Source organism: Pollachius pollachius (assembly GCF_949987615.1).
Source record: "Pollachius pollachius genome assembly, chromosome: 3".
In the NCBI taxonomy this organism is placed as follows: Eukaryota; Metazoa; Chordata; class Actinopteri; order Gadiformes; family Gadidae; genus Pollachius; species Pollachius pollachius.
Genome location: NC_136936.1, coordinates 33,917,625 through 33,945,175, shown reverse-complemented (window position 1 = coordinate 33,945,175; position 27,551 = coordinate 33,917,625). Strand labels below are relative to the sequence as shown.

The window sequence follows — 27,551 nt, the reverse complement described above, 5'->3', positions numbered from 1 at the left end:
ACAGCCGAGAGAGGAAGTGTGAAAACAATGAGCCCGAGGAAGACCACCGAGGGTAACTCATTTGTACGACAATGTATTCACATTGGCCGTATGCAGTGTACGTGTATGGTTCAAAGAATATTTCCATACATGACATTCCCTTCATTAATGCACTTCTTGAAGAATCTTACCTCCAGGAACCCTTAAGCAAGATGCATTAATCCCTGAGTATTCAATAATGACCATGTAGTACGCTTTGGATAAAAGCATCCGCTGAATGTATCTATAGTGAAAAGCATATATGGCAGCCTAACAATAATTCTGGCTTACAATATCCTTTATCTAGTGTGACACAGCCAAGAAGATAAGAAGAAAGAGGGGTCACCTTGTGTAGCGAAGCAAACATGTTTTTCTCCAGCTCCAGCAGCCACTTCTCCACCTGGCCCCTGGCTTTAGAGGTGGAGATGGTGTTCAGCAGCTCCACCACCTCCCCTTCGCTGCTCGACATGTGGGTGATGTCCAACACGTCAGTGAAGACCACGCTCGCGATGCCCTCAAAGCACTTCTTCAGGTGGGGCTTCACCCTGGGGACCAGCAGAGACAAAGCAAAAGCCAGGGCTGTCTGAGCTGATCATGGGTACAGCACATGCAATATATCTACACTAGGTAGGTATCAGATAGAGGGACCTTGGATCAATCTTTCATCCTGCATGTGAGGTCACTCCTGTTTCATGGGTTGGTGTTGAAATTAAAGAGGATCCCAAACAATTAAATCAAATGAAATCAAACTCCAGAGAAAACACACTAGTTGCTTATAGTGACGAAATTTTGCTACGTGAACTATGCTACGTGAATTCACCTGGCAGTAAGATGTCAAGGTACACGTTAAGTGTAATTCAATGTTTTTATAAGTGGCAAATCTATTGAAAAAGGCTGGCTTCTGCAGATACCTGAAAGGCTCTGCAGAATAACTTTTCCGCTTTGGTCATTTCATTGTCAAGAAAAACATCTGCATACACGTAGAAAATTAGGCATGGATGACTTTACAAACACACAAATAAGACATGAGACTAGAAGCTGTCACTTGTTGCCCACATATTCCCTATATTTAATGTGTCGCTGCAACGACAGTAATTTGCTTGCAGCCCCAGCTGTTGTATTGTGCACTGTGTGGGCTATCCAGATGAGCTGTAATATGCATGAGCTGTAACATATTCATATAAACGGTCCTTATGTTCTAATATAGTTTCACAAGTTTTCAAAGCAGCCGATAAGAACCGAACTACATTGAAATACATGGTCCTAGTTGGTGATTATATCACATAAGATATTCTGTCGTTTGCACTTTTATCTATTTATTAATGCTACAAAAAACATTTTAACGAGCCGATCAAAGACTACGAACATGACAGAACCAGACTTCCTAATCACAAGGGATTAAAGATTAAACAAGTACCGGAGACAAAAACTGAGCAGAGTGAAGTGAGAAACACTGCTTCAGACATTTAAAAGCCATTTCACACTTGAGTTCTACGTATAAGCCTGTTACTCAAACAGAGGAGTGCTGGGCACTGAACGATAGACAATAGAGTGGTACTCCCATGTTTAATACGGAGGATTATCAATGCCTTTGAGCTGCTCCATGAAAATGCCTTCCAGTACAGATGAGCCCACCTTCCTGCCAGCCCAGAGCCCCACTACTAAGACCTCTCCCTCCCAAGCAGAGCATTGGATTGGACACGTCGCCTCAGCTAACTAAACTGGCCTAGCGTGTTCTCAGACACTTGACAGCCGTCCACTTCATCCCTAAAATCCTAAACTTAACAGCTGAGCACACCGCTCTGTGCCTCTAATACGAATCCGCAGGAGAATGAGAGAGAGTCTGATTGAAAGAGACAGGGAGACAGAGAAAGACAAATGTAAAAAAAAATGCACACCACCTTTGTCTAACACCATCCATTATTAACCAAATACCTTCTTCAATTAGACAAAGGTTGCTTATCGGAGGCTTCTTGGGGAAGGCCCGGTGCAGTTAAAGTAGGCCAGGGAGTGATGTACATGCAACAGAAGTGCTATAATTAAATTCTCACAGTCAGTATGTGATTTTCATCCTTGAAATTAGTTTCCCAAGGCCCCAGCTCTCATAAATCCCCCCTTCAGTTTCTTTCTTTTAACCCCATCTTTTCCTCTTTTGGGATGGTCTTTCTATTCTGTTCCAGAAAATGCAATCATTGTCGCTTTAACCTGATGCTTTTCATTGGCTATGCAATCTAGACTTGTGGCACAGATGCTTGCTGAACTGCAAACTTCCCTACGCTTCCTTTTACATGTTTTTTTTCTTTTTCATTAAATTTGTCTGAATGCAGTCCTCTGCATGTAGTTATTTGCAACAATCACAATACTTGCTGAGGGTATTTCTTTGGGGAAGCAAACCCCCAGCATGTGCTCTATATGATAATAACGAGATAGAGTTCCTAAAGGAAGAATTTAGCAGATCTGTTGTGCGAGACAATAAGGTATAGTAGAAAACATTGTCCCCAAATGACTTATAATGGAGAGGGATTCTTAAGAGCAATCCATTTGGTCGAGCATTGCAATCAGTCCAGTGATTGGCTGCCTTGGTTGATTTGGACAGCCAGACCCTGAGTGCGCCTACGCTTGCCATGGGAACCCTGTCCAAGTCATCAATGGACACCTGATCAATCTCACTCCAGGGAAGTTTCAGCGGGGAGAAAGTTGTCTTCCTCCACTGTTTAAGTCCCCATCGAGACCCTCAAATAGAGTTTCAGGATTGTGGTTTTGTTTTCTTCAAGCTTATTACTACCGACTGTACCAAGGAAAGCATCATTGTAATTGTATTGCATTATGCTACATGTATCTGAAGTTATGCATTAATTTGGCGTACATGTAGTTGAAGAGAGGCATTATGGTACTTATAACTTATAACGATGATAAAATTGCCTAAGTCACTCTGTCTAGTAACTTAGGCAAAATAAACTGGCCTGATTCACACTCTTGACATAGGCCTTTACACTAAAGGGGTAGGATCACATGATCTGTTCAACTGAGGATGTTGGGGACTTTACCAGAGGTGGCCAGCATCACAAAGAGCTGATTAAGGCAAGAAAATCATTTTGGCAAAAAAGTGACTTAGGCCATTACTTTAAGAGGGTGACGATATGTAGCTGAAGTAATGCATTGTGGTACATGTAGTTGAAGAGAGGCATCATGGTACTTAGTAGTCAAAAAGGTTTACCTGGTGGGGTCTTTGGTCTCAGAGAGGATCTCCAGCAGCTCGTCATTGGAGAGGAAGAAGAAGCGGGGGAAGAAGAGGCGTTTCTTCTCCAGATAGTCGTTCAGACCCTTCAGGATCAGCTCCAGGAGCCCATTGGCTTTCTTCAGCTTCTCCAGCATCATGTCTATGGCCACCACTGCGAGCACATGCTTGTCCTGACACCGGCAAACATGAGCGACACACACGTGCACACACACACACACACACACACACACACACACACACACACACACACACAGTAGCAGGAAGAGTAAGTAAAATGTGCAACAAGTAGCGAAAGTAATTAGTTCTGGTTATGTCCCAAAACCTGCAGGTGGTACGTGGAGTTTTATTCATGAAATGGAGAAATGTACAAAAATTGTAAAAAAAGAATATAAATCATTTTTAAATAAATGTAGTACATATATTGGTCACTTCTTATCATGTCGCGTTGTGCATTCCATCATATGTTTATTTTTATGTTTTGTGTTCGCTTGTTAGCTAAAGCTGCATTTCAGACTTTTTATTCCCACTTTTTCAACTGGCGAATGCCTTTTTCTCTAGTTATATTTGTGGATAACGTGCTGGCACTCTTTGCTCATCCACTGCATGGGTCAATTTAGTGGTAAGCGTAAAGTCGAAGGTGGGAAGCACTGCGCTAGATGACAGGGCAGACACAGAAGGCCTTTTCACAGTCCTACGTTTGAGGCGCCAAACTAGAAGTCTGAGGAATCATGTGGCCACTAGCAGTATATATGCATCTACACATTGGGCACCTTTTGGCTTGAATTCTGAGACACAACACAGTACATCTTTGTCTATGACTTTTCTAAGGACACAATCGATACATGTCAGACGATGCGTTGCTTTGCTTTGACCTGTGACCTATCTTGGTATTCAGTAAAGGCTACGGTACAATACGGAGAAGCTGGGCTGTGAAGAGACCCTTTCATCTGCCACTGCTTGGCTACAAAGTTAGCAGTGGACGTGGCAGCAGTCCATCTAGAAAGGCCTAATAATTGTTTTTTCCCCCCGTCTTCATTGGTATTGATTTCTTATTACCCACTGTGACTGAAGAAGAGGCATGGGCTGTAATTGAAATGATGAGTCAGGCTGGAATAGTTTTTCTTCTCCCGCGCCCTGACTTAAAAAGCCAGTAGTAAAGGACTGGTAATAGGCCGCATCTCTTTGCTAAGCCTTCTGCAAATCACCCTTTGTGACCATGGAAATGAGTCATTCGCACAATAGTAAAAAACGTTTTGGGAGATGAATTCCCTTTTTGATTGGCTTTTATGAGTTTCCTCCCTATTGTCTGGCTGTGTGTGTGTGTGTGTGTGTGTGTGTGTGTGTGTGTGTGTGTGTGTGTGTGTGTGTGTGTGTGTGTGTGTGTGTGTGTGTGTGTGTGTGTGTGTGTGTGTGTGTGGCCGCACATCGGGGCTACTGTAACAGATTACCGGATAAAAGGGCAAATCAAATCATCAAGCTCATTAGCCGAGCCAAAAGAGAAGATTCCCAGTAATAACACCTTGAATGAATGGGAATGGGCTGGCGCAGCCTCCTTTGTCGCATCACCGTGGTGAATACGCACAATCGCATTACCTGTTCACAGCGGCTGGGGAGATTTGCCATGATTGTAGGTTTTCATATATTTGATCAGTACTCTTGGTTTTCAGCCCATTCTTCAGGGTACAATGAAATAAAAGGGCTATTTTTACGCTCCGTCTGCCTGGCAGGAAGTTATTTGCGAGCGGATAACAATGCGCAAATGCATGCGTTATCCCTGATAATGACATATTTATGATGAACGAGGAAATGAATGGTCCAGCGCTGAGATACGCAGCATAGAAAGTGCATAATAGTAACCAGTAAAAAATTATAGAAATGCAACACAAAAGGCAGACAAAATATTCCTGCTTGTCCATGTCCACCTGAGGCCGTAATATAGATGTGACAGAATGCATGTGGGGGTTCACCCCTCCCTCTTATTCCTACACACACACACACACACACACACACACACACACACACACACAGCAAACCTCAACCTCTGTCACCCTGCATGAGTTATCTCTGTCCCTCCCACTGCTCAGTTTGTCTTTATGCTGCACCACTCGGTGACGGCTTTCATGTGTCCATTCATAATCCATCTTTCCATTAGTACACAACAACGCCCTTGTGTTGAGAACCCCATCAGGGCACACTTAGAGGCGATGTGTCCTCCTCCCTACTGCGGTCCCATACCCCTCCATGGCAATTCATTGGGCGGGTGTACTGTGGCGTAATTACAGAGGCAACAGATGCAACTAACCATGTCTTTTAAATTAAGTTTTGTTCAAACGTAATGCCTCTGAATGTTATTTTTCCCTCCAGCCATTGTTCTGCAGACAAAATAATGGATAATTGACACATTTCAGCAGAGTAGAGAGCAGAAATTAACAAGAAGAAAACAAAGGATTCAGAGAGGTGCGGGCGAACGGCTGCAAAACAGTGGATCCTGAGCACCCCCTAGTGGCCACTGTGACTAATACATCCTTTCAAAGTCCTTTCCATGAGGTTTTCAGAGAGACACAGAGATAGAGGGAGGGAGAATCACCAACACTGGCGCACACAATGACAACCTTAAATTGACATGATTTCAATTTCATGCACCGATGATCATCCATTCGATTGACAAGCCGAGGACATGTGTCGTGTATCTGGGGTGAACGCAGATTCACATGCTCTTCAAATGGGATTTCTTGTGTTGCAGCTTTCTGTGTTCAGGGAATGACCTACAAACACGTACTGAGAGTGCAGAAGTACAATACAATACATAATATCACTACTAACATATGTAGTAATCTACCTCTGATGTACACTGTTCTATTAACACCTTAAGGAACAGTATATAGCCCAGTAAAAATCAGTAAGGTATGTCCTGAACCAAAAATGTTCCATGTGTGAAAAGGAGCTCAATCAGAAACAAACATCATTACAACACCTTTTACCCCAATGGCCAGTCTAGCGTTACCCCACGATACACAACAATGTTTGGTGGTTTCAATTCAACGGTTGTTCTGCGCTCACAGGGAAGGTAAACCGCGAAATTAGCAGTAAATCAAACTTTTTCTTTGTGCATTTGTCTTTTAAGCTGCTATTGGCGAAAGTCGGCAGAATCTAACGCAGCGCTTTAATTATTGCTATAATCACAGAGTTGTGCCACAAGATCTGGATAATTTGTTTTATTAGGCATGAAAACAAATAATGTCAAGGTTTGCAATTATGCCCAGTGTGAATAGATTTATACTAAAGGGATTTTCCCGTCCCACACATGCAAGCGCGCATACACACAAACCAACAAACACACACACACACACACAAACACACACACACACACGTGTTTTAATATTAAGTCTGACAGCGGGGTTGTGATTCAAGAGCACTGTGAATGGTTAAGAGTGTACTAATGCATGTATTAAGGGGGTTCTCCCCAGGAGCCTTCTACATGATCACGATCCATCATCCAGCATTGAGCGTTTTTGTGTTTTTTATTTAAATGCTCTTGAATAGCAGAAGTGCTGCTATGCAATACTATTGAATGAATAATGTCCGAAACAGCATTTTTATTTTAGGATAATGTGAGGTACTTCCTTATGTTTGAAGCAGTGCGTCTTTAATGAAAATGACATTGAAGCTCTGCAGTAACTAAACCGGTCTGGATCCAATAAGGGGTTCCAGAAGCCACTGGCTTTTTCCATGTAGTTCTGACGTGTAATTGTGGTTTAGCTTTTTTAACAGATTTGTCTGCGTTGCAGGAGCGAAATTTGAAAAGTTAAATGGTTCTCCTGAAAAAGGGTCTATTTCCTTCTTGGGAAGAAACCTGGATTATGTTTAATATTGTGACTGTTCAAAACTGATCAAACAGATGGTTTCAAACCAATAGGGGAGAACACGGCAAGTCCACAACTAATCTGTAACCAAGCACGTGTAGGGATAATTATCCAAAGAGTAATGTCCGTTTTGCTTTACGACGTCACCAAGCCACCATACACAACAAGTGGCCCGCAACATACACACATGATCACAGATACACCAGGGCCAGCTTCAGCCATTTCCGCTAACCAAAAGAGATCAAGGATAACAATGATGTAAACACAGAGTCACACATGCAGAGTCAGACACACACACACACACACAAACACACACACACACACACCTCACAGCAGACGGTACAAACGCCCAGACTCTCACCCTCCTGTCCCCTGGTGTCCTCATTTTTTTGTGGATGGGAACGGCCTTGTTCCTTCCAGACAAAATCCATAATTTCTATTTGATGCTGCGGCCGGGCCGGGCCTTTTGGAGGACACTGGCTGATGTTGCTGTATCTCGTTTCAGGTCCACTGAGGACGCCAATTACCCTTTGGAAACTCTTGTTGAGCGGCCGTTGAAATGCACTTGTTCCCTCTCGTTTGATATGAGGTTTCTCTCTCTCTCTCTCTCTCTCTCTCTCTCTCTCTCTCTCTCTCTCTCTCTCTCTCTCTCTCTCTCTCTGTTTCCACAGTACTCTCACTTTCTTCCCATCTTTCTGTTAGCATTATACATTTTTCCCTCCTCATCCGTCCCTTTTTCTCTGTCTTTATGATGCCATATCTTGCATATTTAATATGTTATTTCTCTTTCTCCCTTCTCACAGACACACACACATGCAAAACATGTATGCACAAACAATCCTCTGTTATTCAGAGGGAGGCATAACCGGCAAACTTAAATCCAATTCATTAAAATAGCAGTATTGTCAAATAGTTTGGAGCGGCATAGAATCTAAAAGGCTCACTGGTCAAAGCCAGGGCTTATTTCCCCTGGTGCCAGTGACGGATAGGAATGATCTTACATGGTGCAGACAGTGCCCGCTGAGAATCAAGATATTCGGCCTGATGTGAACTGGGATTCAGTTTTACATTGCTCCACTAGCTTTTTTTCTACAAAAACAGCATAGGCTAAGCAATATGCAATAAATAATATGCAATAAAAACACCTTGTAGTATAATGTTTCTAATGTGATCGGGGAGTAGAGGAGGATATAGAAAGATATATAAATAAATAAAAGCATCTGTACATTAATAATAAACAAAGACCATAAGAAAACAAATACATACTATATAAAACCCCTCAAAACCATAAGCGTCTCCCTACCAGTGTGACTTCCTTTATGGTGTCCCTCCAGGTCTTGTCCACAGCTGTGAAGCGGCGGCCCTCCTCCGGCATCTGGTTCATGATGTCTGGGGAGCTGAAGATGGGCTCCAGGTACAGCCAGGTGGACTGCACCTTCAACCACTCGTCGAGGATCTCCTGCAGAAGCAGCAGCTTACCCTCCCACTCCCTGAGAAGCACAGCAGACAAAGTTGACATAGAAATGGGTTGTTTTACCCCAGTATGAGTTGTGATTGCATAGGAAATCTGTATGGGACATGCTGTGAAAAGTAAGTGAAAAGGACTGCCAATTTCAAAGAAGAATTCATAGCAAGCATCACAATAATTCTATCATTGGATTGGGGCGAGACCAGGAGATTATGATATTGCAGACACGGCCAGATCCAGCCAACATAACAACAGCTGCCCACTCACTTGATCCGCGCCTCGAAGGGCTTGATGAAGGGAGAGCCCCTCATCGTCTGGGTCTTGACGATGTGGTCATCCAGCAGCGTCTGGATCTCATCCACGGACGCCAGGATTGAGGTGCCCGTCTCCCTGTAGGGCAGTAGGCTGAACTCCATTTCACCCCACTCGCCCTCCATCTTCTCCATGGCCTTCTCTAGGGAGTGCTCCTTGCTGGCTGCCTCACTGATGCCCTCGAAGCGGTCCAGGTGCTGCTCCAGCCGCATGGGCAGGAAGCTGGCCACGCAGGCCTCCTCCCCCTCCTCCTGCCTCCCCAGCGTGGGCCGCAAGGGGAAGCCCACCGCCTCCGACATTGCGTCCCAGTGGCGGTCCCGCAGGCCCGGGTTACACAGCACCTGGCGACAGACACACAACCGTGGGATCATAGCATTAAGCTTATTGAAACAGGAAGATGTTTGTGGAATATTGAGATTTTTGAGGAAATCTGAGATTTTTGAGGAAGTAGAATTAAAGTATGATATGCGACAGTGACATCTGGTATTGGTAACTGATCGCATGACCAGCAATGCAAACATTTTTTAATGCTTACCTTGTATTTCTGATTCTGATGTAAATGTAGAGTCACATGTTGTGCTTAGCACAGCACACAATGGTAATGTAGCAGTAGGGTCTGGACTGGTTCCTACCTGCACAATGGGAATCTGCTCTTTGAAGGTGTCCACTTCGGCCTTCACATTGGTGGCTATGTTGAGGGCGCTGGGCGTGTCAACGAAGCCCTTCTCCAACTTGTAGAGTGCCCGCCAGTAGTTACCCACGTCTACCTCCACCTACACCAATCCCATCAACGGTTCGGTTAGATGAGGACTGATCTTCTAGCAATGTGATTTTCTAGCAATAGTGGTTATACATAACTCACTTTGTTGAGCTGTACCATTGTTGGGAAATTAAGACAGCACTTGATATATGATATAGGGTAAGGGTTAGGCTGAGGGCAACTACCTATATTTTCAACAAATCAGACTTCAGACCATATCTAAATTCGATAGTTGGCTGTCTTAATCTGGATCAACGGGGATTACAGCTCTATTTTGAATGGATGCTCTGATTGATCTCGAGCTAACTTGTTAGACCGTTTAGATTAAAAAAAAACTTCTAAATGGAGGCCTAACAGAAAACACACCAGTGAGTCACGTGTCATGGAACACAACCAACAAGCCGGATGATTCACTAAGGTGTGGGGAGCACCTTGTCAGGGTTGACTCCCGACAGTGGGCCTTGGACCCACTGTTGGTGCTGGCTGCGGAACTCCGAGGCGGTCTCGTAGAGGCGGAGGAAGGGAGCCAGCTGCTCCTGGATCTCCTTACGCTCCGGGTACTGGGACACGGGCCAATCGTAGGACTCCTCCTCTTGGTTGAAACCGTCAATCTTCACACACATAGAGAAGGACAGAGAAAGAAACAAAGAAATACATTAGGAAACAAAGAAATCTTAACCATTGCCTATTAACCTACCTACATTCACTTGTGATTACTACAGCTCAATACTGCCCTCTAATGGTAAGGCATCACACATCATGAATAAAACAATCAGCAATACAAAAGCAAGTAGACTATATCCCCTGGCAGCTATAATCTTTCATTCCCCCATTAAAAATGCATACCTATGAATAGCAAATTACCTTTGTTTATCCCAGCCCAGTGGCACAGGCAGTTTCTCTCTCTCTCTCTCTCTCTCTCTCTCTCTCTCTCTCTCTCTCTCTCTCTCTCTCTCTCTCTCTCTACCTTTATCATGGCTGACTCCAGTTTGCCGTTGAGGGTTTGGGCCTTCTTCAGGTACTTGCTGAGCTCCGAAAGGTCTCCGAAGGTGGAGAACTCCTCCACCTGGCCGGCGTAGGACTTCAGCTCCTCCATGAAACGCTGGCAGCGTAACTGAGCGTGACAGATCAAACACACTTAAATGCTCACTTAAATAATGCGTTAATATATTTACATCTGTCAAAGGAAGGAGAGAGAGAGAGACAGAGAGAGACAGAGAGAGAGCAAAACACGGGTAGATTGATGACAGACGGACAGATGAACAGACAGAGAGGTAGATAGATAGATGACAGACAGACAGATGAGCAGACAGACAGATAAACAGACAGATAGACACATCAACAGACAGAGTGGTAGCTGGATAGATGGCAGACAGACAGATCAGTAGACAGGTAGGTAGATACATGAAAGATTGGCAGATCAACAGAGATTAACTGGGCTCGAGCACTGACTTTAAGGTCCGCCTGGTAATGCCTGGTCTTGTCCATGAGGATCAGCCGGTGGTCTTCGAAGACTGAGGGCATGCGCCTGTACCACTGGACGGTCAGCCTGTTAAGGTCCATGTCAGCTGGGGACAGCTCCACGTAGTCCACCAGGAAGCAGAGGCGTGCATTGGACTCGGCCAGCCTCTGCTCCAGCAGGGGCATCTCAATGGTCTCCACCTTGGTCACAAAGGCCTGAAGAAGAAGAACAGGGAAACACACGAGTCATCCCTCCCCCATTCCTCATTTACTGACTGTGGAAAGGGATTTCCTTTTTAAAAGAGAACAGATTTCACTACTAGAATAGCAAGCCTGTCACACCAGTGACTCAAGTTGGTCATGTGCGCATGTGCCAAGCAGCCTGCAGCTCACACACACATACAACACGCGCAAAGGCATGCATACACCGCAAGCACGCACATACACACCGCATACACACACTGCGTCTATAGAGGTTCTGTCTATAGACTGTAGAAATTGCGATGAAAGAAGGGAAGAGACAATTTAATGAAGAGACAAGTTAAAATCAAACATCTACATATCAACACACAAGTCACATGCTCTTTAAGAGACAGTGTCCCTATAACACAACGAAAACATGTCAATAACACAGTATGGTGAATTATGTCTATAGAGTCCACAACAAGACTACACTTTGTTGCTCAAATCTAATATTACTCTACCCCTTGAGCCTCCCGAAATGTCTTTACACTTTGCTACTGAAACTTAATATTACCCTCCTCCTTGAGCCTCCCGAAATGTCTTGCGATATTGATATCCCCCTTCCCCCCTACGGACTGTTTTAGTTGTTTAATTTTTCTTATGTTTTGTGTGTATGCTATGTGTGACTGTAGGCTACTGCTGCGTGTCTTGGCCAGGACACTGGAAGAGATGTTTAATCTCAATGATTATTATTTTCAACTAATCAATAGTAGTTGCATTGCATTTAAAAATGTCAATGCACTTTTCAGCCCTGAATAATAGTAAAAGCTATTTAATAATTCAGTGTTTCCCCCAGCACTGTATGGTTAAGGCGGCCGCCTTAACAACAAAAGGGCCCTGTCTTGATTACCAATTTATAAAAAAAAAGGCGCTCCTTGACTACCTTGACTAGGACATTTTCTGGGGAAAGCACTGTAATTGATTTGCATGCATGGTATACTACACCATCCATTGAACATCAACCCTGTTACCATGAATTTACTAATTTTATAATGTAATCAAATGCTCACACACTAGCTGTATTCAGACACACATGTAAGTCCTGATATTCTCCTGATGGGCCGTATGTGTGAACAACATATCCTGACATTTGTACCCTGAACATCTCCTGAATAATACTACCCCGAGGTAGTATTTTCTCTGTAGGAAATGTAAATTACCTTATATGTGAATGGGGAGTAGAAAGTCGGTATTTCTCACACCACTTCAGTTGGCATGCTGATGACGCTTCTGCATGTCATTGAGTGGCCCCATAAATGATAATCCGCCTGTTACGTTTTGTTTGCTGAATGGTTAAAAAATATTTAAATGTTGGCACTGCTTTTAAGAGTAATTTGTGGTGAACGAATGTTATACGTTGTAACATTATTGGCAAAATGTTATAATATTATGCGCTCAGAAATTTGTTACATTATTGACTGGGGTTTCCAGATTATTGCTATGGGTTTAATTACAACTAGTAACGCACGCACTCAACCTCTAGTTTAGCGAAAACTCTTAATTAAAAAGAGGGCTGATTTTGAAGTAACACAAGCTAAATCATAAGGAATGAAGAATTTTAATCACAATTTGATGATGAATTGGTTATTTAAGAGGGTCAACAATGTGAGATTGTGATAGATATGGCAATATAAAATATTATCAAAAATGGCATTACCGTTTTAATTTTAATTTAATGCTATATCTTTAACACCATAGTACTTAAAAAAAACAGATTTATTAGAGATGACATGAAGCCACGGAGATAGTTCACAAATAGGCAGGAAATCAGAATTAGTGACCGGTTTGCATGGGTCTAGCAGAAAGACGTGGGGGACCCAGCTTAGACACCAACCCAAGAGCAGTCATGAGGCAGTGGCATCTGCGCTTTCGGCATAAAGCTGTCGATATGATTGTTTTCTATCCTGTGACAAAGCGGTGTCATCGCAGACTGTGCATGTGTGGCCTTGCTTACCTTGAGCTCCATCAGCTGCTGTGTGCCCGTGGGTGAGCCCAGCGCCTTCTCAGTGATCCGCTCAAAGTCAACACAGAGCCTGGCGAGAGAGGAAAGAGGAGGCCGGTTCAGTGCCGTTAAGGGTGCAGTAAAAAGGCTGAGATAGAACAGGGAATGAGCTCTAATAGATCTGATTTCTGCACGCCAGGGAGCCAGCATGGAGGATCTAGGACAATACCAGTGTTGCTGCTCTTTTCAAAAACAATAAGAGGTCCCCTTTGGTCAGAAGAACGTTTCTAGTGAAGCTGAATTGAGAACCAGGCCGACAGTGAATCTGAAAGCTTGTGAAAAAAGCTTTGCCTGACGATCCTGAGGGATCTTAGGCAGCCAGAAATGTACTCGGTAGATAATCCGGCCTGATGAAGTGCGTTAATACAATGTTTATGTGGGCGCTACCACTGACACAGCCACCCGACTCACTCCTTGTTCATCTGCCGGCAGTCCTCCAGCAGTCGAGCCAGCAGCTCCTGCTGCAAGTCATCGGCGCGTCTGGTGAGAGTCCCGATCAGGTCATGGGAGAGCACCACGTACATCCCCAGACGCACCTCCTGGAGCACAAAGCAGTCGATTAGAAGGGCATCACATTACCCAGTGACCACAACATGTATCTGCAAGGATAGATCAATAATTATAAGTTTAGTTTGTATTTGTAAAGCCCTTTATCACAGTAACAGCTTATTCCTCAATTGGTGTGGCAGTTTGCCTTTCTGCTTTTTTGTGTTTAACCTTGGTTGGTTCTTTGTGGGGGTTTTTTCGTCCCTTATTTCCCCACCAGCTGTGATTTCGACAACATTTACATTTACATTTAGGGCATTTAGCAGACGCTTTTATCCAAAGCGACTTACAATAAGTACATTTGTCACAAGAAGTGAAACAATATATCGCTGTCGGTACAGTAAAGGTGTTCATAGAACCAAGTGCAAGTATTACAATCGCTAGGCTAACCCATTCCCCGTGTAAAGCAAAGATAGCAGCTACTGTAGATGCTACACAATTAAGTACCTTGAATAAGTGCAATGTACAAGTGCCAGGACGTACAACATTCAATGGTAGCTGTGCATTGGTTTCTATGCAGAGTCGAGGTGAACTCTGAACAGGTGAGTTTCCAAGTCATCACAAGAAATTTGACAATCTACCCTCTAGTGACATCCCACATGGGAGTGTCCTGCAAGATGTACGATAGATAGACCCATCTACCTGTCTACCCAGTGGAGTGAACCAACTGGTATGCAGCCTATCTATCTATATATCTGGGGAACATGCCCACATGTGCTGGCTTGTCATGGCTAATCAACATCAAACCTGGTAGAAAAGGGTGGACCTTTAAGTGTATTGGTCCCAGAACTGTAAGGTTTTGTGTCCACAACTACAGTGACTTCGATGTATGTTTGCTTTGAACCAGTACCTTGCAGCAGGTGTATCGGATCTGGTCAGACAGCTGCTGGTAGCGGATCACCTCTACCATGACTTCCTCGAAGGAGTGCTGCTCGCGGAGGAACTGGCTAACCTCCTCCTGGGCCTGCATGGACACCAGCGCCGTGTACTTGTCGTACACACGTAAGTACTCCGTGGGGGCAAGGCGCTCGGTCCGAAGGAACTTAAGCACAGCCTCCCGATGAGCCTCCAGGATCCTCGGGAGAACAACCGGCTTCAGGACGCCTCCGGACTGGGGGTCCGGCTGGGGAGGGAAGGGAGAGGAAATGAGGTGGGGAGAGTAGAAACAAGGAGATGATACGGTGGCCTTGAGGTGCTAAACACAACATTAAATCAGCAAATCAAAAACACAACAGCATCAGAGAGACTCTTTGGTACAAAGAAAGGTTGGTACATTAAAAAAAATCCAAGAGGTAGGTATGTATTGGACAATGAGGACTTATAGATAGTATAACGCCATGGTGTGTGTGGATGGTGTAGCTCCATCTGAGCAGCAATGATTACCCTAACCCTGATTGAATGCTCTGTCAGTCTGCAACTAACAGATGTAGTTGCTTTCGCAGTGCAAAAAGTAATCCAGAAAAACACTCTGTGAACATTCCACTTTGCTGCGGAGGTAGGTGGCATCTATTTGTGACATCAGACTACCTTTTCAAAGTTAGTCTGATAATAATAAGCAATGTTGGATGTGAAATCCACCACTCACCGTAGCTTTATACTATATGTGTCTGGGAAGCCTAACCCTCACTACGACGCAGACATTAAATACATTGCTGCTCAGACGGAGCTTCGCTATCCAAATACACTGTAGCGCTTTATGATATGTTTCCATGAAGCCCTACCCTCGGACGCGTCTATTAAATAAATCGCTGCAAGTACGGAGCTTCACCATCAACACACACACAGAACGCCACCTCCTCCGCAGCGGACTACATTTGTAGACTACCTTTGCCAAGTAAAAACACTTCAAAAGTTTCAGACTGACATCCAATAAGGACGAGGCTTCATTGTCCGATACATACCTACCTCTGTTGTGTTTCGCTGTTGTGTTTTGTGATGTGCTGTTGTGTTTTGCACTTCAGGGCCACTTTGCGATTTGATGTTTTGTTTTCTGATTTGCTGATGTGTTTTCTGTTTTGCACTTCAGGGCCAGCGTAAGAGGGGATGAGAGGAGTGTGTTTCTTACCGTTTCTGAGAACAACTTGGTTTCGACTCGAGGTATCATGCTGACAGAACCAAGCATCTTGTTGTAGACACCGAGTATGGCCACCTCAAAGTCGACAAACTCCGGCTGAAACTCAATGGTCTTGTCTGCCAGCATCAGACGCACAATGAAGCCTGGGTGTTTGTAGGCCGACAGCTGAGGAAGCAGAGTTTCACAACAAGCAGAGCTGTTATGGATCTAAAATATACATCCCACTGTATTACTGCAGTACTTCCAGATAGTTTTCATCCATTGTTAAGCCCCTTTCACATCTGCAGTCTTACCCTGCAAAGTTACAGAAGATTTCCTGCATGGGTTCATGTGTGAATTGGGAGCATGGACCGAAATCTGCGCATGTTATTTGCAGAGAAAGACTTACTAATTCAGCTTATTTTAGCTGCCAACAAATTGTTTTTTCAAGAATGGTTGGAAACTAGACAGGTTCCAGATTAAGGAAGATCATCTTAGGTTGTGGGGTTTTGAGCCACTGGCGTTCATAAGTCTTGCACATTACTGCCATCTGCTGGACAGTCCCTTTGTCCATATTCCGTCATTGCTATGCCATGTGTGTAGGACGCAAGATGAAAACTAGTGGTGCCTGAAAGGTTATCCCATTAATTTACTGGGAACTATGTGTAAAAGGGGCTTTAAAGAGGTATGGTTTCTGCATTACACAGTAGAACAATATATATAAATACAATAATAATATAATAAATATATATTAATTGCCCGAAGTCCTTAGATTGGGCTCTTACGGTATTTCTTTAGTAAAAAAAGAATAACCCTAACCCTTACCACCAAGAAAACATAAATACCTTGCATAATGTCAAAGTCAGACAAAAAGACAAGAAGATACACTAAGTGGACAGGGAGTTTTGAAGCTAAGGGTGTCTCTCGGTCAGTCTCTCACCGGGTCGCAGCTGATGAAGGAAGTATAGTCCGTCAAGGAGTCCAGCAACAGGCTCTGCAGTTGGGAGGTCATCAGAGCGGCCGCACAGTTGAAATACGACTGCCTGTTGGTGATGCTGTTGCTAGGCACCAGCTTGCGCGTGTACGCCTGGTGATAGTTGGTGTGTACCTCACCCAACCATCTGTTGGAGGGACCAAAGTCTTAAGACGCATGTCTCTCCATTGACATACAATCCGTTTGTTTTATTTCCACAGTGGTTATGGATGAACCCCCGGGGAGAGGGAGAACCTACTTAAACAGTGTGGCTTTGGCACTCTCCACCTGGAAGGCCACCATGGAATGGAATTCCGACAACAGCAAGGTATCCACCCTCTGGTGGAAGGCCACCACGTCCACCAGACGCAGCTCCCTGAAGGGACACGGGGGCCTCAAAGTCACACTGAACAGCCTAAACCTCATTGAGGGATTTGTGAGTGGGCATTGGCCAGCGTAGATTAGTTAAAAAAAGTTTAACTTCGTATGAACAAGACATTTATATTGGAAATGGATGAATGTGTGCATGTCAAGGGATGTAATCAATCATGGATGTAATGTTATCACCACAGATGTACTCCTTGTATTATGTATGATTTTTTTTTGAAAACAGTGAAACATTGAAAGATACTGTTATGTTGCAAAATACTCAGTACAGGCCGCTAGTGTTTGGCATCCATGAAACCATGAAATAATTACTTTGTTTTTTGTTTTACAAAAAGTGTAAAATTCATAAATTGATGAACGTAAATGTGGGATGGCTGGTGTGTGATGGCTGGTTTAGGCAGCCTCACCTGGTCCGAGTCAGACTGATTGGACACTGGGCCTGGAAGAGGCTTCACACCTGTTTTCCATTGAGAAATCGGTGTACACAGGTTGAAGGTCCCATGACATGCCAGCAGGTGTTAGTGTGATTAGCCGTTACAAGCCGTTTTTGAAATCTGCCCCTTATGACATTAAAATTGGGCGTGTCCACCTTGATGTGTGACGGATAGATGAGCGACGTTTGCTACAGTCCACTGGGTAGGCTGGTAGACTGATCTATCCAGCACACACCTAGGTGGACATGCCCATGCCCTGCATCGAGCACCATCTATTAGTGTCTGTAACCTTACAATAAACTGGTCTTCCAACACCACCACCCAGCATCCTTGTCTGGAGGAGTTAAACCCCTTGCCCACTGCACCGTCCGTCAACGGATGACGGAAGGCGTGGCTGACGGATGGGGGAGTAGTCTTTGCAGAGGCATCCGTCAGCCAAGCCCAAGCATACGCAATCTGATTGGATGACGGATCCGTCGCTGCCTGAAAAGTTGAACATTTTTCAACTTCTTGACGGAGCCGACGGATCCAACGGAACGGATGGATCCACAATGCATTGCGGCTCCGCCCCATTCAAAGTCAATGGGATCCGTCAACGGACGGATGCAATGGGCAAGAGGTGCTAAAGTCACCACGAGTGTGGCAGCCAACTAGCTGGTGCATAGCATGAGACTTGCTACAGTAAAGTTCATTCAAAATCTGTCTTAAGGAATTTACCTGATATTGTCAATACAGGAAAGGGGTATTTACCTGTAAGATACATGCCATAGCTGGAGCACCTGCAGCATTGCAGGGTTGATGGCATGTAGTTGTCGACTCATCTTCTTCCTCGCTTTGATAAATGACGTGCTCCACGGCTTTGGCCCAACTTCCAGACTGGAGATGGGAAATATAAGACATCTACAGTCCAGTGTACAATAACCATAAGCTTTATAATAAAATGTGAAGTTGCATTAATTTGAACCAGATGACAAGTTGTTAGCACATTTGCTAAGTAAGCATTTTGCCTCTTGTCTTTACATGTCAAATTAATAGGATTAACAGCAATGCACTCAAATATTTAAAAAGCCAGTGAGCCCTGTGTTTCAGATGGAATTTGAACACTGTGATTTGAAATAAATGAGTTTTAGGTAAGAGGGGGGCGTGTTATCCCCATGGTTACGACCCCTACCAACTTTAAGATGAAAAATTTTCAAGATAGTGTTTTAATAAGAAATGTTGTATATGAAATCCGCCACACACCATAGCGTTATACTATAGGTGTCCGGGAAGCCTAACCCTTACTTTGAGGTGGACATTAAATACATCGCTGCTCACACAGAGCTACACCATCCACACACACCGTGGCGTTATACTACGTATAAGTGTCCGAAAAGACCAATTTTCTTGCGGACACCGCAGTCAACCGCTGCCAGGAACAAGCTCCACACGTTAACACAAACTGCTCCGCCAGAGGCCCTTGGTTGTGATGTCAGCTACCTCGGAAAAGGTTGTCTGATGTCATGATAAGAAAGCCACCAACTTCGCAGCAGCGTGGAACGTTCACAAAGTGTTTTGGGGAGAATTGCAATAGTATAGGATTTAACCCATTTCTACTCTGAATTGGGGATTTATTTCAGTAACAGTGAAAAATTATATAAGTCAAATTACCATGTTTAAAAAGATAAAAATATTTTTTGGGTTGAATGGCTCTCTAAGTGTTCCAAAGAGCACACAAATATTTAATGTTCCATCATACAATAAATATTGGAGGAGTTTTTTTGGGAGTTCTAAATTTAAAGTAAGAATAAAGTCGGAATTCTGAGATTAAAATCTGAATTCTGACTTTCATCTCAGAAGAAAAAATCGCATGTGGGCCTAATCCTCTTTCGTGGGAAAGACTTACTCAGCATAATGAGAGGGGCATTCCTTCACCTTGGCCTCATCTCCCTCTCTGGGGTGTTGCAGCACAAAGTCCACTGAAAAGACAGGTAATGGGTTTTATAGTAGTATAGTCCTTCTTCAATCAAATTCAAAATGGAAATAAAAACATTGGACAAATCTTGCCTTGCACCTATAAAAAATGGATGACAAGGAAAAGCAAAACTTTACTCTTTCAGTAGTTGTGTGCAATGCATTAAGACATGTAATCAGTAACAGCCAAACATACTGAATTTAAAATATTTCATGTAGTCCATATATGATCTTTACAAAGACTAAGAAGACTGGTGTTTGATGATCGAAACCGGTACCATCTGAACTGGGGGGAAAGGGTAAGTCACATGCACAGAGGTCATGACCCCAAATCAAATGCGATGGAGTCAAACACGGGACTCTGTGCTTGAGGTTGTGGCTGGCTTACCGATGGCTTTCTTCATGCTGAAGAGGTAGTCTTCTCTCATTTCCTCCGAGAGCTGCTCGATAGTCTGCAGCCGGCTCCTCAGGTAGGTGGGCACCAGGCCCAGGATGTTCTGGAGCCATGAGGCCTCCATGGGAGCCACATGGTCCGTGTCGATGCCACAGTGGATGTAGTGGTAGTATCTCTGACGGAACCACACAGCACACAATTAGGCTCTACCACAATTAGGCTCTACCATACAAACTGCCCTGGCTAGGTAGCTTTCTCAAATAGTGGTAAATGATGAAACCACGAATTGAGATACTGTGTTTACTTGCCACTCTGCATGCTTAAAGATTTGGAGACCGAGGTGTGCAGTTAGAATTCTGAGCAAAGTGTATGGAATAACACACCCTCCTAAACTTAACCTTTTGACTTACTGAAATGTTGCTATTTTCTCAGAGTTCAGAATAACCACACTGACTATTACACAGCCACTAACGTAGCACGGACCTGCGCACCTCATTCTCAAAGTATGTCAGCATTGGCGTCTGTGTGTAAACACAGAATCAAAACTTCTGGATATGTTCGTTTTTGAGCACTATTGGAGAAAAATGCCTAGCTAGGTCAGTTTCCTACGGGAACTGCAAAACATTTGTTTGGAAAATAGGGTATATGGATTAATAAAACTTCACGAGACACCACCAGAGGGTTGAGTTTAACCAAAGTCATGGCTGATTTAAATCGAGACATAGACAATGTCAACAATTATCTTGGGGTCTTAGCAAACTGGCCAAATCCTTTATCAAGATTTAACTTTTTTGTAATTTCTCTTATTAATTGAATACCTTTTTGAATCAGTTACCTAGAGTTCACTTTTGATAAAGGTGGTTGCGTAATCATTAAATGTGAACATGGGTGTATTTCTTTGCTGTTCATGACCAACACTAGGCGGGCATACATCTATTCGACCATGCACAAACATGTTGTGTTGTTACTTAGCGGTAGCAAGCATAAGCATGGTCCTAGACCAATACTGTAACAGCTACTCCTGGAAATGGCAGTAAAAAGAACACCGATGCCTGCCTAACAGACTTGAGAAAGGGAAAACAAATGTAAATGTAATATTAAACATTGACTGTTGACAGCTCACCAGGTTGTCCTTCTCAGATGCTGTAAGCGTGCCATATTTAGGGAGCTCACTGCTCTCCACTGTAGTCCTCCCAGTGTCAGTGTCTTGCTGCCTGAAAGAAAGATAGAGCGATTTGCAGGCCAGTTTACTTTGTGTGCTTTTAACCAAACATGCTTTTAACCACATTCAAATATTTCACTGCCACAAGTAAGTTAGGGTAAAAATATACTTTATTTGCTTCATTTTTTTATGGGAGGAGAGCAGACTTAAATTTTACTTGTCACTCTGACCCAAACATAGTTCACACATATGAATGCACATTTATTCTACATGTTCTCCATTACTGGGGGTAATGTGGAGCCACAGCATGTACTGAAAAGAGAGATAGAAGAAGAGAGCGATAATAACTCTAAGAGGCCTGTATTAATGTGAAAACCAGGAGCTCACAGGATGATGTGGACCAGGTCCCGCCGGAAATTCTCGGGGTCCTTGAGGCGACGTTTCCAGGAGCTCCCTTGCCGTTTCGAGGACTCTGAGCCATGGCCTGCCTTTCTTTTACCGGGACGCCCTAAGCCTCCTCCAAGAGCCTTACTACTCCGGCCACCTGACTCTCCAACTGCCAGATCCCCTAAAATATAGTATACTTTAATATTACCAACACAATACTAAACTAGTATTGTAGTAGTAATGTTTGATATACTATATGAAAGGAAGTATTAGTAGTACAAATACCCCCTTACATATAATATACTTTAATATTAAAAATACAATACTAAACTACTAATGCCTCGCAAAACTGAAGCCCTTTCTGTCCTTCTCCGATCTTGAAACTCTTATACATGCTTTCATTACATCTAGACTTGATTGTTGTAACTCATTATTTTGCAGGCCTGACCCACTCCACTCTCAACAGACTTCAGCTGGTTCAAAATGCAGCAGCTAGATTAAGTGGCACCAAGAAACGTGAGCATATAACTCCTGTGTTGGCTAAACTGCACTGGTAAATTTTTTAATTTTAATTTTTGTTTTCAAAGTCCTCAATGGTTTGGCACCCAGGTTTATAGGTGACATATTAATTCCGTACAGCGCTCCAAGGTCACTTAGGTCTTCAACACAGAATATTCTCTGTATCCCCAATACATGCCTTAAAAGCAAGGGTGATAGAGCCTTCTCTGTTGTTGCCCCCAAACTCTGGAATGCCCTACCTTTATATATTAAGTCCTCTCCCAGCATTGACTGCTTTAAGTCCAACTTAAAGACTTTTCTTTTCTCCCAAGCTTTCAATCTACCATATTTTTTTCCTTTCTCCCCCCTGATGTTCCCATGATATATAATTATTGTTGTTGTACTATTATCATTGTTTTTGTTTGTTTGTTAAGCACTTTGGGTCAACCGTGTTGTTCTTTTAAATGTGCTATGTAAATAAAGTTGACTTGACTTCACTTGATGCCTCCTAACATAAAGTCTACTTCAATAGTACTTATACAATACAAAACGACTAATACCCCTTGTCACATATAGTATACTTAATATATGATTTCACAGCTTTTTTGCATTGCGCCCATATAGTAAAGTACATAGTATATGTTAAGGTACACTCACTTCCTACTGCGGCTCCGAAGCCGTCTGACTCCCATCTGGCCGGAGAGCTGAGGCTGAAGTTCGGCCTTGTCTTTCTCTGCCATTGACTTCTCCCGCTAGTCTATACATACACAAGGCTTGCTGTTGGTCAACAGTGCTACTTTTGCTTCTTCTCATACATTTTTTTTTAATTTATATATATATATGTATGTACGTATGTAGGTACGTAAAGCGCTTTGAGGGGCTGGTTAGAAAAGCGCTGTATAAATGCAGTCCATTTACCAAATAAAAACACAGAGGACTTAATATTGTGTGTCCGTAACGTTAAGTCACAGGCTACTGACAGCATTGACTGTGGGTCATTCATACCTGTGGGAGTTGGTCCATGTCCCGGGTGTGTGTTGGACTCTGGAGCGTCTTCTCATCATGTGAAGACCCATTCTATAAATGTAATGTGAGGTTAGTAGTGGATACATCCAGTTTAACAACTGTTTTTTTTAATAAAACAGGTGTTCTGAGGCGGTGAGTTACCAACTCACCTTGGAGTCCATGTTGGCGTGATTCAACAACAATCACAGAAACCCAATCCTATGTTCAACGTGTTTATGAACACCTAGATACCATGGTCCTCTTCTTTTAAAACCACCGTTCAATAGTTATTTCAGTTAATTCACGTTGCATCTAGCCGACGGAACGTGCGCGCACGTCAAGTTGTTTAGTATCCAATGAGTTGCTAAGTAACCAGGGTGTTGCTAAGCAACCATGAAGTTGCTAATCGGTCCATGAAGCAACGGCATGCAACCGCTCTCATCGGAATTCCATTGGACAATATCTACTGCCCGAACAATTGTGAAGCGCCAAATGTTTGGATGCACGCAAACCGCTCACGTTATATTAATTAACTAAGTGGCTTTAATGAAGCGACAGTATTTAAGTACCCCGTTAAAGTGTATGTAATTGTGGCTCGATGTAGGTTGTGGTTGAAATCCCAGCAACGAATTGCCAACAAATGTTTAATGAATCAATGTTTTTCATGTATTCACATGTTTTGACAACGAAACGATTGCCAACATGTTAACAATTGTGTGTAAGCCTACAGAAAGGCAACCCTTAAATTATTAAATTCCACATGAAAGAAATACAAATTAACCATATTCACTTGTGCATTGTTGTACAATTGATGTGTAAGTAAATCCATATAAAAAGTATTGCAGCACTCAATCATTGACCAATATATAAACTGTTCCCTGGATTTATTTTAATATTATAAACAAATGGAATAAAATGCATAAAGAAAAAAGCATGACTCATGTTTCTTATTGTTGAAAAACTCAGTCTCGAAAATAGTGAATGTGTGGATTTGTCTGTAGTGTCTCCTGTTTCACCGTGTTATTCACCCCGTTTCAGAGCATCTTCTGTTTGTCTTGGTAAAATAATGTTGAATATGAAAGTTAATGTAGTTAGTTAAGCTTTGTGCCACCTAGCCGTCCATGTTATAGGCCTACTGTTGTGTAGATAACATCGACCACAGGCTACTACAAGACTTAATTTCATTCGCCCATTCATTCAGCCTTTGTTCGCGGGAATCATTTCTATATTTAATTTGCATGAACTAGATTGAAGAACATAGTCGACCTCCTTAAATAATGCTGTGGCTATGTTTTCATGTCATGAGATTAGTTTCACAAGAGTAACCAGATTTTTATCTGTCTTTGCTTTATAGTTTTACCCTCTCTGCTCAATAAAACATCATTGGATGGACACGTCTAGTTGATTGGGAAGGCGATTAACTGCCTACCGGACATGTGTGCGAGAACAGAACAGCTATCACAATGTAACAAAATAAAAATAAATGCTAAACATGCGGGCAGCGAGTGCAATGTAACAGTAACCAGCTAAGGACAGATGACTTAGGGAATAAAGTAATTGAATGAAAATGATGAAACAGCATGAATAATTGCGCCCCCATAACCCACCCCCCCCACAACTGTTGTTCTGGACAACCTCTTCTCAAGTCTTTCTTCATTCTGGTGTCTTATTGGCAGATCCGAACATATATTAGTTGGTTGTTTGGTCGGTTGTCCGAGTGGACGGTTGTTTTGTTTTGTTGCCGAGTCCATTTTGTGAATGGCAAGTTGGTTTTCGTTAGTTGGATTTCTTCAGCCCAGGTAGACTAAGCTCAAACCTTGAATTGAAAAGCAAAACAGGAGAAGGTGGATGAATAATTAATATATAGAAACAAGCATTGTGATAATCTCAAAAGGTGCAATGCTTAATATTGAGCCCCTCCCAGATAGTAGGCTTGAGACTTTCAAAATAAGTAATCCTCAAAGTGTTCTGCCCACTCTAACTGGCTGTTCAACTGTCTGACGCAATCCAGTGCAGATCGGCTGTGTGGGAGGCGTGGGTGGGAGGGGTTCTGCGATTGGCGATAGTATAATTCCTATCAAAAAAGAGAGCGGTACGGACTGGCCAGCATTTGTAGAATATATCTGTTATAGGATATGAATATATTGATAACATTACTGAAATCATAATCTACCAGGATTGACTAAAGATATGTCTAGGTTGTTTTAAGGAACAAGCTCTTTACTTAATCATGGTTGATGAATCAATAAACAATATTGACAAACAAGCCAATAGGATATTGCCCTTCAAAAGCAAATGGATAGTTTCCTCACCAATCTGCGACACCTTTGATCAGGTCGAGGTTGGCAAGATCAATCAGGACCTGAGGACAGAGTAAACACATGAACTCCGGTTACTTCTCTCACTAAAGGAATCTCGTCAGAGCCAACCATGAAGAGCATCAATTCCTATACCCAATAAAGACTTATAGGGACATTATCTTATGGCTGTCTGTGTGTGAGTGTTAAGACAGTTATAATTCTTTATTATAAAAAAAATTCAAGCTGTGTAATCCAACGGGCTCTCATAACCAATGTTAGTTTACCATGCCGATCTCCTTTCTCTCTCGGCTGTGGAACATCCTGTTGTTCTTCACAGCTATGTCCAACTTCCTTGTGAGAGCTTCTTCTTGTGACACATTAAATTCAAACCTTGCAAAAGAGAGGAACAGCAGGACAATGACATGCACATGCTAATGCTTTAACACCATGATGACTATGAATCATTAGTTCAACATGAAGAGAAGAGATGAGAGAAAGATTGACAAGAGAAGGAGTAGCAGAAAAGAGAAGAATGAGCAGAGAAGGTAAGGGGGAGTATACAAAATGGAGCAGGTAAGAGGAGAAGAAGAAGAAGAAAAGTTAAGAGTATAGGAAGAAGAGAAAAATAAACATCAAACATAGATGATGAGAAGGATACCCAGGTATCCTCATAAAGGGAATGTGGTCACTTGCAGTCTTACTTCTCGTAGAACGTAGGGTTGATGTTCCTTTTCTTCACCTGCGTCCGCATGCGGTGCCTCCAGGACTGGTCAGGCAGCAGGTACAAGCGGACGTAGGAATCAGTGCCGTTCTCATTGCATGGGATCAGGCCTCTGAACCAAACAGGGTATGACGTAAACAATTACGTTTTAACGTATATAATAGTTTCACAGTAAAAATCAAGGACTTACATTTAGGCATAATATATTGCGGTAAGCAGCCGATGCCTTGCCTTGGCCGAACGCAAAACCCGTTATTTTCCATTAACTTATCCCTAATTGCGGAACAATATTAAATTACTCTTGAACTATTCTTTGAGTATATTTATTTGGGTGTCAAAGACACTTCTGGTCGATTGACCATGGTTTTTAAGGTTGATTTAAAGGGTATTGATTCAAAACTGTTAGAAAGCAGAGGTGTCCTGATATTGAAGAAAATGCAGACCCTGTGAAAGTCACAGACCTATCAGAATCAAGTTTTTAATAATGCTGTGGTATAAAAGCAAAATATACCTCAACGGTGTGTCGCGTGGTTGAAAAGTTATGTATTTATAAACATTGTTTATTCCTTACGAATATATTCTGTATGATATGCTGTGCATATGGAACATTTAATGTGTTGAATAAAGTAAGACAATCGTGCACAACGGCATTTCAGATATATATATAATGCTTATTTTAAAATTCAGTCAAAAGAATTTTGACTGATCAATTTAAGCATATATGATAATAATAATAATAATAATAATAATAAATATAACCGCAAGCAGTGATTAACGGGGTCCGAGCAAAATTAAAAGTCAAGAACACACTCATGGAAGATATATAAATATGACATAATTATGGAGGAAAGATGTTGATGTTCCCCTTAATGCCATACTGTGCCTCAGCTTTCAGGTGACTGGGGTGCAGAGCAATGGCCGAATGTCATGTTCAGCATGTTCATAATTGTCTAATCGGGATTTGAACTCTCAAACTAAGGATCACCAGTACAAGGCATTATCCCATTGAGCCACTGACAAACCTGAAATGTAGCCTCAATGACATGTTGAAAATGTCTATTGATAAGCACACAACATCCAGAAAACTCCAAGCAAACATTTGTCAAATGAATTAAGGGCTTTCTTAAAAGCAAATACCTGAAAAATCCGAAATACGTATACAAACGAAATGGTCATATAGGCAAAATGGGTTGAGACTGTGGACGTTTGGCTTTTCAATGAAATTGTGGGAAAAGTAAACATTTTTAGAGCAGAAGGCCAGGGTGAAAAAGATGCATCTGATTTTAGAGATTAATATGATGAAAGAATTTTGAGTCCAGGTCAATTTCATAAGGAGAAATAAGGCTAGTTCATAATTTTTTAAATAGCGC

The 27,551-nt window shown here is 42.7% G+C and overlaps 2 protein-coding genes across 2 annotated transcripts in view; both read right to left on the bottom strand.

The window, feature by feature from the left end:
* Nucleotides 1–23,342, bottom strand: part of dnah7 (dynein, axonemal, heavy chain 7) — a gene marked incomplete at its 5' end in the record, with an annotated part of 93,022 nt that extends 69,680 nt beyond the window's left edge. Inside the window, 22 exons of the mRNA XM_079732709.1 lie at nucleotides 365–563; nucleotides 3,236–3,429; nucleotides 8,426–8,612; nucleotides 8,858–9,243; nucleotides 9,535–9,675; nucleotides 10,094–10,273; nucleotides 10,630–10,776; nucleotides 11,115–11,339; nucleotides 13,321–13,399; nucleotides 13,780–13,907; nucleotides 14,765–15,037; nucleotides 15,980–16,153; nucleotides 16,908–17,088; nucleotides 17,200–17,316; nucleotides 18,512–18,637; nucleotides 19,647–19,719; nucleotides 20,103–20,283; nucleotides 21,232–21,322; nucleotides 21,658–21,838; nucleotides 22,813–22,912; nucleotides 23,161–23,232; nucleotides 23,331–23,342. Of these exons, the coding sequence (XP_079588835.1) occupies nucleotides 365–563; nucleotides 3,236–3,429; nucleotides 8,426–8,612; nucleotides 8,858–9,243; nucleotides 9,535–9,675; nucleotides 10,094–10,273; nucleotides 10,630–10,776; nucleotides 11,115–11,339; nucleotides 13,321–13,399; nucleotides 13,780–13,907; nucleotides 14,765–15,037; nucleotides 15,980–16,153; nucleotides 16,908–17,088; nucleotides 17,200–17,316; nucleotides 18,512–18,637; nucleotides 19,647–19,719; nucleotides 20,103–20,283; nucleotides 21,232–21,322; nucleotides 21,658–21,838; nucleotides 22,813–22,912; nucleotides 23,161–23,232; nucleotides 23,331–23,342 (3,447 nt within the window). The remainder of the gene's footprint in view (nucleotides 1–364; nucleotides 564–3,235; nucleotides 3,430–8,425; nucleotides 8,613–8,857; nucleotides 9,244–9,534; nucleotides 9,676–10,093; nucleotides 10,274–10,629; nucleotides 10,777–11,114; nucleotides 11,340–13,320; nucleotides 13,400–13,779; nucleotides 13,908–14,764; nucleotides 15,038–15,979; nucleotides 16,154–16,907; nucleotides 17,089–17,199; nucleotides 17,317–18,511; nucleotides 18,638–19,646; nucleotides 19,720–20,102; nucleotides 20,284–21,231; nucleotides 21,323–21,657; nucleotides 21,839–22,812; nucleotides 22,913–23,160; nucleotides 23,233–23,330) is intronic.
* A 515-nt stretch (nucleotides 23,343–23,857) lies between these two features.
* The window catches only part of esyt3 (extended synaptotagmin-like protein 3), an 18,259-nt gene continuing 14,565 nt past the window's right edge, over nucleotides 23,858–27,551 (bottom strand). Inside the window, exons 20-23 of the mRNA XM_079731589.1 lie at nucleotides 26,162–26,293; nucleotides 25,745–25,850; nucleotides 25,473–25,522; nucleotides 23,858–24,976 (exon numbers count right to left, since the gene is read on the bottom strand). Of these exons, the coding sequence (XP_079587715.1) occupies nucleotides 24,937–24,976; nucleotides 25,473–25,522; nucleotides 25,745–25,850; nucleotides 26,162–26,293 (328 nt within the window). The 3' untranslated portion in view covers nucleotides 23,858–24,936. The remainder of the gene's footprint in view (nucleotides 24,977–25,472; nucleotides 25,523–25,744; nucleotides 25,851–26,161; nucleotides 26,294–27,551) is intronic.